Raw genomic sequence first — 14,773 nt, 5'->3', positions numbered from 1 at the left:
ATTTTTACCTGAGGGTGCTGTTGCTTCCCTTCGTAGATCTTCTGTTTATACAGATCCATTGTTCTCTGAAGAATTTCTTCTGAGTAGATTTTGAAGTATGTTTTTACGGTTCTTTAAACCTTGTAAACGCATACCTTTCGTTCTGAGTTCAGTGAAGCATGTACTTCGCTGTAATTCTTGTTCTAATTGAATTATTTCTAGGGAAATAAGTTCAATTTCGAGCTGGATGGTAGTCCCTGGCATATTTAACAGATCATTGAAGATCTGGTCTTTTCGGCCTGTAAGAGTCTACCTTTTGTGTATGCAAGGTTTTGCAAACACTGCTGTCTTTCATCAGGAGATAAATTTCCTTTGTTCTCCTGTTTCTGATATCTAACAATAGTTAGATAAACTTGTGTATATTCCAAAATATTGGAATAGTTCTTGTAAATTATTCTCCTCGAACTAAAGTTCGGATTCATAATTTTTTCGAAATTCTCCTTCTCATACATTTAATTACTAGTAATAATAAAATTTTCGTGTTTGAAATAAATTAACCATGCTCTGATACCATTTTGTGAAGCGCGGAGGATCAATTAAAGAAAATAGAGAATAAGGGTAGTTTTGTCAATTCTATAGGTTTAGGGAGTTAAAAGAGAGTTTTTGATGGCTAGGGAGTTAGGAACAAGTTAAGTTTGGGTTTAGGGATTTAGGAGCAATTTCCCCATTGAAAAATATGTTCACGCTTTGAAAAAATATATATATGTGCAGTTGTGAGGTAAATATTGTTTGATTACGAAGATTGAGTGTCACGTTTCGGGTTCAGGCTTGCGTTTGTGCGATTGCGTAATAGGTATTATAGAATCTACTATACAACGTCCTCGTCGCGGCCTGTCCTTCGTTCCACCAACGCCGAAAATTTAGAGACGACTCCAACATTTTCAAGATGTTCACGTGGTGTAGCACTTTGTCCTGCATGTTCAAAAATGATACCCATTCTATCGGTGTTTCTACTAGTGATCGTTTCTGATACAATTTTATCACTCCTCGAGCCAGGTCCACGACTCTGCAACTGTACATAGGCCCCTATAAAACCTATTATATATCGATCATCACTTTAAAAAAATAGTTAATTCAAATTGTTACATGAATCTATTATAAACTTTTATAAAAAAATTAAATTTTAATTTCAATTAATGTAGGACAAATGTATCTAATTGAGATAAATAGATTTATAGAATGATTACACTTCAAACCGTAGTATAAATTTATTTTTATTTTTTTCATATATATACACACACAAAATTAATTAGTTGGAATCTTGGGATTGAATGAATTAATCCTCAAAATAAATTAAATTTACATAAATTAAAACGTGATTCCACATATTTACAGTCAATTACATATAATACAAAATATGAAGTTTAAAACCTTAAGACCTAATTATAAGAGACAAAGCGCATTTTTCTTGCACAAAAAATCTCTTTATTTCGCTAATAAAAAATTAATTTTTTTAATGAGTGCTAATAATCATAATCATGTAGTTAATTTGTTCACTACATGGTAAGATCATATTTTTAAAAAAAATGTTTACCAAGGTTACAAAACAAAACAACCCTTTGGTTAGGGACTGGGTTCTAAAGTCTTTGGCTCTTAGCTAAAATCACCTGTATGCGGATCCGTCGCTCCTCCCAAGATCCAATTTTTTTTGGTGGGTAAGCATTTGATAACTGAAGAATTCTCTAAATTTATCGGAAGCCTTGATTCGAGCATCAACCAGTTGAATTTAAAGGATCGCGAATCAGTAATGGCGCCTCCAGCTCAATCTCAACGATCCCCTTCCCCATCTCAGCCTTCCGGGTTTCTCTTCTAATCCCTCATTCCTCTAATTCTCTCGATACTTATGGGTTTTAGCTGGACGGAAAGTCATAGGCAGAGTATTTATCAACTGGCGCAACTTTTGACTCAAAACCCCCTTTTTTTTAGTTGAATAGGTAAATGGGTGTGAAATATCGATGTTTAGAAATATGGGAAGTTTTGTAGTTGGGGTTTAAGTTTTACTAGATTGAGTTATTGTTACTTGAAATTCTACTGTATGAATGAGTGCTATTGAATTTTGCAAATGGTTTAAGTCAATCGCCTGTTGTGAAACGAAAGAAAAAAAACACTATCAATTTAACTAATGTGCGTTATGACCATGTGGTTGTGGATATCTTTTCACTGTGTGGCCATGGGGATCGTTAGATGAAAATGGAACTACGAATCCAGTTCATTGCTGTATTTGTGTTATGTGATGTTCGTGTCCTGGTGGGTTTGATATGAGGGTATTATGTTAATTCATGGAGATTTGGGCACTTTGAAACGGAAAAAATTAGTGAATATTTACTTCACTTTATCTCGTTCTCGAACTTCGAAAATGGATGGTAACTATGCTACTTCAAATTCTGACCCTCCTTTTGTTTCGAGCAGGAAAGGGGAAGTTTCAGATCTGAAATTGCAGTTGCGCCAGCTTGCTGGTAGCCGAGCTCCTGGCACCGATGACACGAAAAGGGACCTTTTTAAGAAGGTTATATCTTACATGACGATTGGAATTGATGTATCATCAGTTTTTAGTGAAATGGTGATGTGCTCAGCGACTTCAGATATTGTCCTAAAAAAGATGTGTTATTTGTATGTGGGGAATTACGCGAAGCACAATCCAGATCTTGCACTTTTGACTATTAACTTTCTCCAGAGGGACTGCAAGGATGAGGATCCAATGATTAGGGGTTTGGCATTGAGGAGTCTTTGTTCCCTTGGTGTGGCTAATTTGGTGGAATACTTGGTTGGGCCTTTAGGTAATGGGTTGAAAGATGGGAATAGTTATGTTAGGATGGTTGCTGCTGTTGGAGTGCTCAAACTATATCATATATCAGCATCGACTTGCGTGGATGCAGATTTTCCTGCTTTGCTCAAGCATTTGATGCTTAAAGACAAAGATGCTCAGGTGAAATTATTTTGTGCATCATTTGTTATCTCTGTTTTTAGATGTAAATGCAACTTTTAACCTTCAGATCAATCTCTACCTGTACTACATGGGTTTGATTTGGAGTTGAGATATGCATACATTCTTGATAAATTGGTAACAGTAAACTATTGCTTTGTTTTTTCGGATTTGCATAAGTATGATCAAAATCTTCTTAATCTTGAATCATCCCACTTTTTTTGTCATCATTCCGTTCTTTCCAGACAGGATTTGCTTTTCTTATGTCAAAATCGTTTTATTTACTGTTGTCAATCAGGTGGTCGCGAATTGTTTAACTTCTCTTCAGGAGATTTGGGGTCTGGAAGCCAGCACATCCGAGGAAGCAGCTAGGGAGAGAGAAGCATTGCTTAGCAAGCCAGTTGTATATTACTTTTTAAATAGGTATCGTATTGGGGTTCATTAGCAGATTTTTTTCTAGCTATTGAATTTCAATTAGTACTAACTACAAAGTCATCCACATTATTTATTATTTAGTATGTTTGTTGTGCTCTCCTTTTATTGTAAAATGATTTGTCACCGCGACAGAGTAGATGAATGCAATTCATGATTCTGCATTCCTTACGTGGCAGACCTTGGTTTTTCCTCAGCTTTATTCAGTGTTTTTTTTTGATAACTTGGTCAAACAATGATGCTCGATGGTTAGTTTCATTATTATAGAAAAATGAAAATTTTTTTTACTTTTAGTTTTCTAGATCCAGTATTTCTTGGTGATATGCAGGTGTGATTATTCCGCTCACACGTATCCTTTCTGATTCTCTCTTGCACGGAAACTAGACCCTGTAGTCTGTACCTAATTATAAGGATGCACAACCTGGAGAATCCAAAATGAACACGTAAACTGTCTTTGTTCTTACATGCTGCAGCAATATTTTAATATGTGCATATTCATCGTGTAAGTTAGTTTTAAATTTTGAGATTAAGAATTGGTGGTAGATCATATTTGTTAGTTTCTTACGTATATTGAAAGTTAGGAAGTACCGAAGTCTGCATTTGATTACTGCAGGATCAAAGAATTTAGTGAATGGGCACAATGTATTGTTTTGGAATTGGTTGCTAAATATGTTCCAACAGATAGCGAGGAGATCTTTGACGTGATGAATCTTCTTGAAGATAGACTTCAGCATGCAAACGGTGCGGTTGTCTTGGCCACCATTAAGGTGTTTTTACACATGACCTTATCCATGACTGATGTTCATCAACAGGTATTTGCTATTTTCCATTCAAAATCACCTTGTTGTTTCATAATTGATGATAACTGATGCTTTGGTTTGATTTAATGCTTCTCCTAACTTCCACTAAATTCCACTCACATAAGCTTCGATTCACCAATTGAGTTTCCAAGTTTTAAGTGACATGTTATTCTGAGATATGAAGTCCGGCAGGTTTCTGGTGCTGTTTGATTGTAAATTTTATACGGCTTGGTTCATGTTTCTGGCCCATTTCTGTATTTTTCCCATTTGCCTAGGAGTCATTTTAGACATCGACATGTAGCTACTTTTTTCTTACTGGTAGCTCCTGGAGTAACCATCAAAAAATTTATGGGAAATAATTTACTCGCAATATGATTTCTGTACACGCAAATTCCTACTGTTATGGCAACAATGGGGTATTGGGGTCCATGGCCACACATTCTTTAAAGATACCTTTCTTTTCTCTTCTGCTGGATTTGGTTCCTATGACCATTTTACCCATTTAAGTTCACAAATCCCTCAACTCCTGAGATGTGCAAGTTTGTATTCTCCTATGCTGTCCTTCCAAATTGAGAGTCCTTTATCATTTACGTTGAGTATAAGATAATATAGAATCTTTCAGCTGCATGTACGTAGTGTAAAACAATTTATTGGTCCAAGACTCCAAGTCAAATTGCTATTTAGATGCTTCAAAGGTCAAACCGATGCATATACTATTAAGTTTTTAAGTTTTCTTGTTAATGCTTGGTGTCTTTTTTACTTATTTTGGATGTGCTTCTATGACTATCTTAGATATATCTTCCCAACCACTGAATTACTTAAAAATGTTTGTCTCTAGGTGTATGAGCGGATTAAAGCTCCTCTGCTTACCTTGGTAAGCTCAGGAAGTCCTGAGCAATCCTACGCGGTTCTAAGCCACCTTCATTTGCTGGTGATGCGTGCATCATTTATTTTCTGTTCAGACTACAAGCATTTCTACTGTCAGTATAACGAGCCATTTTATGTCAAAAAATTGAAACTTGAGATGCTGACCGCTGTGGCAAATGAGAGTAATACTTATGAGATAGGTAGATATCATCTTCCTGTCATTGGTTGGTCGTGGGTGGTGGTGTCTTAACTTATTGAAGTAACTAATGTCCAACCTTTTGGCTTCGTTTTAGTGACTGAACTTTGTGAATATGTTGCAAATGTTGATATTCCGATGGCAAGAGAATCAATTCGAGCTGTTGGGAAGATTGCATTGCAGCAGTATGATGTTAATGCCATTGTTGATCGTCTGCTTCAATTTCTGGAAATGGAAAAAGAGCACGTGACTGCTGAAACTCTTGTAAGTCTCTCTTTTCTGTCCCGGACAGTTGGATAAGTTGATCACACAATGTTACTATGGAAAGTTACATGATGTAATGGTTTAATCCTATGAGCTAACTCTAAATTTTCCTTTTTTCTTTTACTTTGTAGGTTCTTGTGAAAGATCTTTTAAGAAAATACCCACAGTGGAGTCACGACTGCATTGCAGTTGTAGGGAATATCAGTAGCAAAAATGTTCAGGAACCAAAAGCAAAGGCAGCTCTTATTTGGATGCTGGGGGAATATGCCCAGGACATGCAGGATGCTCCTTATATTCTAGAGAGTCTTGTAGAGAACTGGGATGAGGAGCATTCTGCAGAGGTGATTAGATGGCTTTCCATCACGTTTGACCCTATCTACACTTCCATCAATGCCAACTTTATTCGGTTGTTGACAGTTATCTTTTTGGCTTGAAAGTACCTACTAGTGCATGCTCCATGTTGGTATAGTCTGGAGTTACTATAGAATTATATCTCCATAAATCTCAACTTGTATAATATGCTGCAAATCTCGTTTTTGGTTTAATTATTTTGAAGATTAATCTAAAAGGATTAGTGATTGTGTAATTTATTGGGAGAATATCTCATTCTGCATCTCTACGTGCCTAAATTTCTCATTGGCTTGTGGAAAATTTGGAGATGCGAGTTTATTAAACATCTTAGAATGAAACCTATAGCTACTTTTTTTATCCAACTGTTAAAACTGTGTCTGCAGTAAGAAACCTTAAATGACATTTAAATGCCATTCAAGCAATTAGTTTTGTGTTATACAGGTTCGTTTACATCTTCTCACAGCAGTAATGAAGTGTTTCTTGAGAAGACCACCAGAGACTAGACAGGCCCTAGGAGCTGCTCTAGCTGCTGGTCTTGCCGATTTTCATCAGGTCAGCCTTCATTCAAAGTTGACTGAATATAATCTGAAGTTCATATGTATATACTTTCGTTTAGCTTTTGGAAGAATGGTTGCTAAATTGTAACCCGTTGCAGGATGTTCATGATCGAGCATTATTCTACTATAGGCTTTTACAATACAATGTCTCAGTAGCAGAACGTGTTGTGAATCCTCCAAAACAAGCTGTCTCGGCCTTTGCAGACACGCAAAGTAGTGAAACAAAAGATCGCATCTTTGATGAATTTAACAGTCTCTCTGTTGTGTACCAGAAGGTATGCTACTTTTCTAACTTCATCTTTCCTTAGATTCTGAATGGCCAGTTTCTTTATGCATTTGGGAATGCTGAATGATTAGCGTAATTATATTTGTAGCCCTCGTACATGTTCACCGATAAGGAATACAGAGGACCATTTGCGTTCTCGGAGGAACTTGGGAATCTGTCCATTGGCACAGAATCTGGGGATCATATAATTGTAGCTCAGGGAGTCGAGGCAAATGATAAGGACTTACTATTGAGTACTTCTGAAAAGGAAGATAATCAGGGTTACAGAAACAATGGTTCAGCGGATAGTGCCCCTTACGATAATTCTACGACTACAGGTGCTTTTGAGGCTCATTTAGACCTTGTATCACTTGACAATCTATCTACACAAACAACTTCTAGTTTGGCGATAGATGAACTGCTTGGTCTGGGAATGCCAACTGCACCTAGTCCGGCTCCTTCGCCTCCTGCTTTGAAGCTCAATGCCAAAGCCGTTCTAGATGCTAATGCTTTCCAGCAGAAATGGCGCCAATTGCCAGCGTCGATGTCCCAGGTTTGTTGATCTCATAACTTCGCAATGATTAAATTTGCATCTGACGTACAACACACCAAAAGAAAAGATAAAGCTTCTAACAATAAAGTTAAGTTTTCATCACCAACCAAGAATTAGTCACCCCAGACTAAATCCAAGAGTATCTTATAGGCTAGTGCATTGAACAGAATCCAAAATTTTACGAGTGAATTTCTTCTTCCCTTTCAGGAAATCTCTATAGATCCACGAGGAGTTGCGGCCATGACAACGCCTCTGGCCCTTTCTCGACACATGCAAGGCCACTCGTTCCACTGTGTAGCTTCAGGCGGTCAACCTCCAAATTATAAGTTCTTTTTCTTTGCACGAAAAGAAGAGGAATCATCTGCGTTTCTTGTCGAGTGTATTATTAATTCGTCAACATGTAAAGTGCAACTAAAGATCAAAGCAGATGATCAGACTACGGCCCCGCCCTTCTCAGAATTGTTCCAGTCTGCCTTGTTCAAATTCGGATTGCCTCAAGGGCACATAAAATAGGCGTTGCTTACATATGCTCATTCCAATTTGATTTTGGTGAGTGACAGACAATAAAAAAAGAGAACTGTATTGTAAATTTAACTTACACAAAAAAGTGAACATAGCTCCTTTTGTTGCGTTTGGCTTCCTTTAACCTTTGTAATTGTTGAAATTCTTTTATTGTTACCTTAAGAATTGATAATCGAAAACAAATTGTGGCCCTTTTGTTTTTTTTTTTAAACAAAACCCTTATTAAATTGATTTGCTTCCAAAAAGTATCTCATTCTTTGCTTTGTCTTCATTTAGTTCCAAAATAATTATAAACAGTTTCACATCTCCAATATTTGATGTTTAACTAAACGTTTCATTACTTTCGAAAAACATTCTGCTAGTATATTATATTTAAATTTGAAATATGTTATCCCAATATTTTGAAGTAATTTAGCCTGAATTTTCTGATATAATTTGATATTTATATTAATAGTTCTTTTTTGGATATAACATCAAGGCACCGTTTGTTTCAGTGGATGGTATAATTAAAGTAATTTAGTGGTTATGACAAGTAAACTTAAACTTGTGGATGACAATTGTCTAATGGCTACTATGTATTATGTTTGGTATTCTTCTAATTTTTATAATGGAACGGTACATGAATTGTGTAATACCCAAAACGCCCCTTATCTTTATTAAATTTTTTATATTCGATTTCAGTGCGTGTTTTGAGCGTATGTTTGTGTCCACAAATTTGCAGGCTTCTGAAACGGGTTTCTCTCCACAACTTCTGAATTCATATTTCAGAAGCAAATACAGAACGATTTTCTCTACAAAGGCAATCATTTGGTGGGGTACGAAGGTTAGTGACCCATTTGTACTGAACAATCGGTTATCTTATTCTACTCTCTTGTACCAAAACACTGAATTCCGATTTAGATTCCATTTCTCTCGCATCTTAGTATGATTATGTGTTATTATTGTAATCTTACTATATTTCATGACGATATGATCTATTGACAACATAAGATCACTCATATTTGTGATTTCGTAACGTATGTAAGCTTGATCTTGTGTTCAGACGAAAACCTAATTTTTGTGCTTCAGAGTAGCTATATCTCAGTACAGCACAATATATTCCATGATTATAAGAACAGCTAACTAATTATTCACAATTTTTTTTGGCTTGTGAGTTAATGTGTTCAATGCTTAGTTGTCATGGAGACAAAGCCTACACCTGAATGCCAGTGTGGCAATGGGTTGATGCTGTTACGAAAAGCTGGTGATCGATCCACTCGTCCAGGGGAATTGTACTACATATGCCCTGCATCTCTTAACCATCGGAAAAAATTCATGTGGTATGACGAGTACCAAGGCAATGATGTGATCCACCCAAATAGCATGTCAATGGAATATACTAGTGGATCTAGCAGTGGTACGAAGCCAACATGTATCAAGCCCAAAGGTCCCCCCACGCAGGATCACTCATCTACTCAAGATTGTTACCCAAGAAAGAAAGAATCAATCGCCCCCACAAAAGAATTTGTTCCAGAAGCTGTCGACGTCAAGGAAGCAACCGGAGACAGTGACAAAATGTTCCCGAAGCCCATCACGATTTCTTCAGATGCTATCTGTTGCTTGTTCGGGTGCACTTGTTGTTTCGTAAGTGTGTTCCTCTTATTCGTACTTTTGTGTGTCATTTTGTCAAAGTAAAAGAGTCATCAATGGGTGTTCGATCTCTTACGATTGTACATGTATGTTGTATCATTCATTTTGATTTAGAATGATGCAGTGTTAGGTTGGCTCCGTAGTTTTTGGTTCTCACATTCTGTATTTTACGACAATGCACGCCAATCGGTGTCCCTTCTTTTCTATTTTGTATGAATGGGGCTTGTGTTGAATTGGTGGAACAATTTTAAATGAAAATTAATGATTCTACATTTCCTGCTGCACACTATTTAATAACTCTCTGTTTCATGCATAGATGGGACATTACAATAAATATTAGTTGTCAAAACATGCTAGTGGGAAGAGACAACATCGACAAGCCAATATTGGTAGTAGGTGTACCATCATAAATACTTGTATTACCTCTATTTAACTCACTCTCTCTTTGGCCGTTGGAGATGTAAGCTTTTGTTAAACAGCAGATATTAAGTTGAAGGAAAAATGTCTAAAGATTTGGATGTGTACTCGGAGGAGTCGGTGAATAGCACTTACAAATATGTACTACCCACTGTTATTGACCTTCTCTCAAGTGACGAAGAAGATGAACTCGATATCATACTAATTTCTTCGGACGATGAGACTGATCTCAAAACCGATGGAGATGTCAATTTAGCTTTGCCCACACCTACGGCTGCAACAACAACCAAAGTGGATGTAATTGTGCCACCGACTGCTGTCAATGCTTTTGTCTCTGCCAAGAGGAATGAAGATTCCTCGTCAGTACAAAACAAGGGTAAGAAGCCTAAGATGATTAATGAAATTGAGGGGCTGAAAGTGAACAATGATGCAGATGATGATGGTACAAATGAAAAAGTTCGTGCGGCATTGGGTAAGACAGAATCGGTAGAAACAAATTGCTACAAAGAATCAAAATATGCTATAAACTGCAGTGTGTAAAGGTTGCATCTGGGGTAAGATAATTAGTTTTGGAACCTTTTTGGTTGTTGTTTTTGTCTAACTTCACTTGGGTTGAATGGTCTGTAAAGCTGTAGTGTACATAGGCAGCAATGCTTTTGTTTTGGTTCCAAATATTGTACATACTTACCCAAGTTAATGTTGTTGGTTCCAAGACAGTAAATCTGAAGTGCAAATGTTTTTTATTTTTCAACTAGACAATCGAAAGTAAAAGTGGACATAGTATTTCTATCTGCCATTCGGTGTCAAACCTCCAGTCGACTAATCAAAGTTTCACTCTATTTATTTATTTTTTTCCTAATATTTGTAGGTTTATTTATTCGTATGTACACATGCATATTAACAGTGAAATAGGAGGCGAGAGCAGGGACTTTCGCGGCGGCTAAAAGAAACTCTCTCCGAACATTCGGGCGGACGGCCGCGCGTCGTAGCCATTATTCTACTGAATTGTTCGGTCGCCGCCTAAACCAGTTCGGTGATTAAATTTTTGTTTTTTATGCATGTGAATGCAAAACTAAATCTGTTATATTGAAGAAAATTTTTTTCACAGAACAAATTCTACAAATACTCTTGACTATTACAATTATTATTTTTGTATACATATTTTACACTGTATTGTTTTAATAATAATGTTATTAAAAATTTGTGTAATATATGGTAATTTCAGTAAAATATTTTTGATTCATGCAAAGTAGGACATTTTATTACCAAAACAATATTTTAATAATATGATTGATGAGAAAACCGATCTATCTTAAAATAGTGATTCAAATTATCGGTTTAGTTTAACAGGACAGTCGAATCGAAACATTGTTATATCATATAAAATAATAATATAATATAGTACATAATATATTTTAAAGTAAAAATATCTGAAATGTATATATAAATACTAAAAATATATATATACAAAAATGGACACAGTTCACAAATTACTACAATCGTTTCATGTACAAAATATGCCAAAGGTTTCTGAGAGAGAGTACAAAAGCAAGTAAGTACACCATTCAACAAGCCAAAAAGATACTGTTCTAGGTAGATGAACAAAATACAAAACAATATACTCCCATTTCAGTCCATCGGCAAACGGAACGTATGATCTTTGATACGGAATACGTTCTTCTTACTTCAGTCTGCCTTAAGTAGCCTTCGAACCAACTTCAGCCTTGCATGTTGCGGAGCTTTAAACAACAGATTTTGTTGCTTTGGATTTTCTGCTAGCAACGCAGCAGCAGCAACAACATCATCTTCACTAAGTTCGGGGATTGATTCTAGCACATCAAACACATCTTTTGTTGCGTTCAGCACATCATACTCAACGCCAATTCGCTTCACAAATTCGTTCATTGTAGATCTTGACATCTCAGTGAAATTGTTAATGGCGTCAATGAATAGCTGCTCACCTTCTGAATGTTTCTTCCGTTTCCGATTGTTCTTTGATTTAGTACCAACTTTGTTGACGGAAGGAGCATTTGACACCGACATGGATTCACCTGCTTCCTCAGTCTCATGGAACATATTAGTCGGTCCAAAGTTGTCTTTGGGCAAATTATCGTTATCGTCACTCATGTTCAGTACTCCTTGAAGGGCCTCAGCAAAGCTCTCAGCATGTTGTCCCGTTGCACGGTCATTTCCAAATATTTCGCACCAATCCGGAAAGTAGGGCCATGTTTTGTAACGCCACGTACGAACACTGCTATCAGCCTGGTTGTATAAAACCGAGTAAATACGTTACAACAATTAAGACAGAATTCAGAAAAACAATGGAGAGGTACACTGCACATAACTACGTCGAAAATACACATGGCAACCGATAATAATCTAAAAAAAAGATTACCTTGACAAATGAATCCCACGATTCGTCAGTTGCTTCAATCCTCTTCTCTGTTTCATTCCAGCCAATGCCACTCCTGCTAAGCATTGTTAACAAAGAACCATGAGTTCTTTTCCAGACCTGTATCTTTGAGTTAATATGTGGGTTCCCACGTAAATCGGTGTTTGGAAAAGCCTGGGCAATAGATTTCTCTAACACAGTCAAGTATCCGCAACGAAACCCATTCTCACTCTTCCATCCAGCGTTAACTAATTCTTTGAGTGCCTGAATGAGGAATTCATCCTCCTTCGGTGCCCAAACTCGACGATTTCTCTCACATTTCTTAGCGGTGCTAGTTGCAGTAGCAATAGGTGAGCTAATATCCATGATGACTACAACAATTTATAATAAGCCCTGTACAATGTAGAATTATTTATGTACACTATTTTAGTCGACAAATGGAACCGCCATTCATAAAATTTTTAACATACACAAACAACATCGAGTTTTACAGATAACCAAACATAAGGACATAAAACGACAGTCACAACATGAAACATAAATCATCACCCTTTCACATATTGTCTACCATAGCAATAATACGGAAAAGTACAAGAAAAACATCATCTCTCAGTTGCTATTGTACATAGACATCGCTAAGTTTTCCCTCCATGTGTCCCATGCAGGAGATGACTCAACATTGCCAATTACGTCAAAATCTCCGGTTTCTGTAAGTTCAAAATAAGACTCATCAAACACATCTACAGGGTCATCTACCATTTCGGAGCGAATGAAATTATGTAGCAAAATGCAAGCCATTACTATACGATTCTGAACTTTCAAAGGGTAAAACGATGGGCTACGAAGAATAGCCCATCGTCTTTTCAATAACCCAAACGCTCTTTCAATAACATTACGAGCATGACAATGTTTAGAGTTGAAAAACTCTTTGTAATTCTGGGGTGCAACAGAACCGCCCACCCACTGATCCATATGGTAACGAGTTCTCCTATACGGCGTCAAGAATCCTTCAACGTTTGGGTAGCCATTGTCGCACAAGTAATAACAACCTGTCATTTGACAATATACTTAACAATTAGCGAGAACAAACTATAAATTGAAAAACTGAATGAACAAAAGTATTGTTACAACCTGTTAAAGTCTGTAGCACATTCTTGGTACGAAACGTAGGAAAAAAAAATTTACAGTCCTTAAGAATCTTTAAGACAGATAAGTTCGTACCTCTTGGAATCTTAAGCCCATCTTGGCGATTAACCGCATCACGTAGAACACGAGCGTCTGCCGCTGATCCTTCCCATCCGGTTAGTGCGTATATAAACTGCATGTCGCGATTGCATATCCCCAAAACATTTATTGATGTTGTTCCTTTACGATTTCTGTATTTTGCTTTATCTTTAATTGGTACTTGTACACTTATATATGTTCCATCCAATGCACCCAAACAACCCTATCATGTATTTTTTTCATACACTTCAAATTAGTCGCACAGAAATTTCTCGTACCTATGCTGTAGATGATGAAATGAAATGCATTACGTCTATATAATGCAGTGTTAGAGACTTACCTTGAACCATTTCCACGTATTGTTGGAGCAATTCTCATCCACTGGAATGGGTTTCACAAGTAGTATGGGGTGTAGTTTGAGAATCGAACGGAGCACTTCGTGAAAATGAGAGCTCACTGTTTGTCCACTTCGTAAATAATCATGACCAATCACTCTAACTTTCTTGTGATGTGCTAAAATAGATAAAAACATGGCCACCTTCTCCTCGATACGAACATATCTCGAATCCACTACGCCACTCACATTTTTTACCAAATAACAAAGACGAGCAAATGCATTACGATCCATTCTCAAATTCGAAACACACTGCACATCTCCTAATTCAATAATCCTATGTAGATGGTTGATTTGAGCAGGTATTTTCCCAGTAAAATTGTAAGAACGCTCTCTTCTATGGTATCTACGAGGCGACCTTGCTACAAACTTCGTGAAAAAACGTGTTAACAGCACTAAGATGAGGAAGGACCTGCTCAAATGTTGGTGTACCGCTACAAATGTTGCAATGTGACGATGTACTTCAGCCATGACAGAAAGAAGGATTTCTAACCATTTACTGGGCTACTAAAAAAAACAAGAATACCATATAACAACGCATTTCGGAACAAGTAAGATGTACAACAAAAAAATCAGTAAGCAACATGAAGTAAGTACTAAGAAAATGAGAGGAAACCAACAAAAATACAGAGAAGTGAAAAAAGTAGGTTCTTGTTCACTCGGTTCGGAAGAAAATCAAACAGAATAATCAAATCTTCAGTATAAACGATGGATACGAAAATATCTAACCCTGGGTAAGAAGATATTAGATGGATTCCAGTGTAATTCCGACGAGGTTCATGGATGCTGCATTCCCATACGGCTGCGGGAAGAAGGCAAATGAGGTTTGTCGGTGAATTAGAAAATAAATGCTAGGGCTCTGGAGGACATTTCGGTAAAATGTGTTGCTGTACTACATGGTACTGTGCATACTGCATATTTTGTCTTGAGATGCACATGGTATTAATA

The 14,773-nt window shown here is 36.8% G+C and overlaps 2 protein-coding genes across 6 annotated transcripts; one reads left to right on the top strand and one right to left on the bottom strand.

Moving 5' to 3' along the window:
- The first annotated feature begins 1,604 nt into the window (after positions 1 to 1,604).
- On the top strand, positions 1,605 to 7,925 carry LOC140822286 (beta-adaptin-like protein A). The gene is made up of 11 exons (XM_073183016.1): positions 1,605 to 1,839; positions 2,449 to 2,965; positions 3,261 to 3,385; positions 4,008 to 4,206; positions 5,033 to 5,261; positions 5,355 to 5,521; positions 5,653 to 5,862; positions 6,314 to 6,424; positions 6,528 to 6,704; positions 6,804 to 7,247; positions 7,455 to 7,925. Exons 1-11 carry the CDS (start codon positions 1,787 to 1,789, stop codon positions 7,758 to 7,760), a joined length of 2,538 nt encoding a protein of 845 aa, XP_073039117.1. The 5' UTR covers positions 1,605 to 1,786; the 3' UTR covers positions 7,761 to 7,925.
- A 3,332-nt stretch (positions 7,926 to 11,257) lies between these two features.
- LOC140822291 (uncharacterized) lies at positions 11,258 to 14,688 on the bottom strand. 5 transcript variants are annotated; one of them, XR_012115938.1, is made up of 5 exons: positions 14,555 to 14,687; positions 13,772 to 14,332; positions 13,429 to 13,654; positions 12,211 to 13,256; positions 11,258 to 12,077 (listed from the first exon to the last, which is right to left on the bottom strand). XR_012115938.1 is itself a non-coding variant. In XM_073183022.1 (3 exons), exons 2-3 carry the CDS (start codon positions 12,571 to 12,573, stop codon positions 11,502 to 11,504), a joined length of 939 nt encoding a protein of 312 aa, XP_073039123.1. In that variant the 5' UTR covers positions 12,574 to 12,600; positions 14,555 to 14,688; the 3' UTR covers positions 11,258 to 11,501. The 5 variants fall into 5 exon arrangements, 2 of the variants coding, with proteins under 2 accessions (XP_073039123.1, XP_073039124.1); XR_012115939.1 differs by having other exon boundaries at positions 13,772 to 14,329; positions 14,555 to 14,669; XR_012115937.1 differs by having other exon boundaries at positions 13,772 to 14,581.
- Between the last annotated feature and the right edge of the window lie 85 nt (positions 14,689 to 14,773).

This window comes from Primulina eburnea, unplaced genomic scaffold, assembly GCF_022965805.1.
Source record: "Primulina eburnea isolate SZY01 unplaced genomic scaffold, ASM2296580v1 ctg739_ERROPOS5529518, whole genome shotgun sequence".
Taxonomy (NCBI): domain Eukaryota; kingdom Viridiplantae; phylum Streptophyta; class Magnoliopsida; order Lamiales; family Gesneriaceae; genus Primulina; species Primulina eburnea.
The sequence above is the reverse complement of the archived record's forward strand: the minus strand, read 5'-3'. Positions and strand labels throughout refer to the sequence as shown.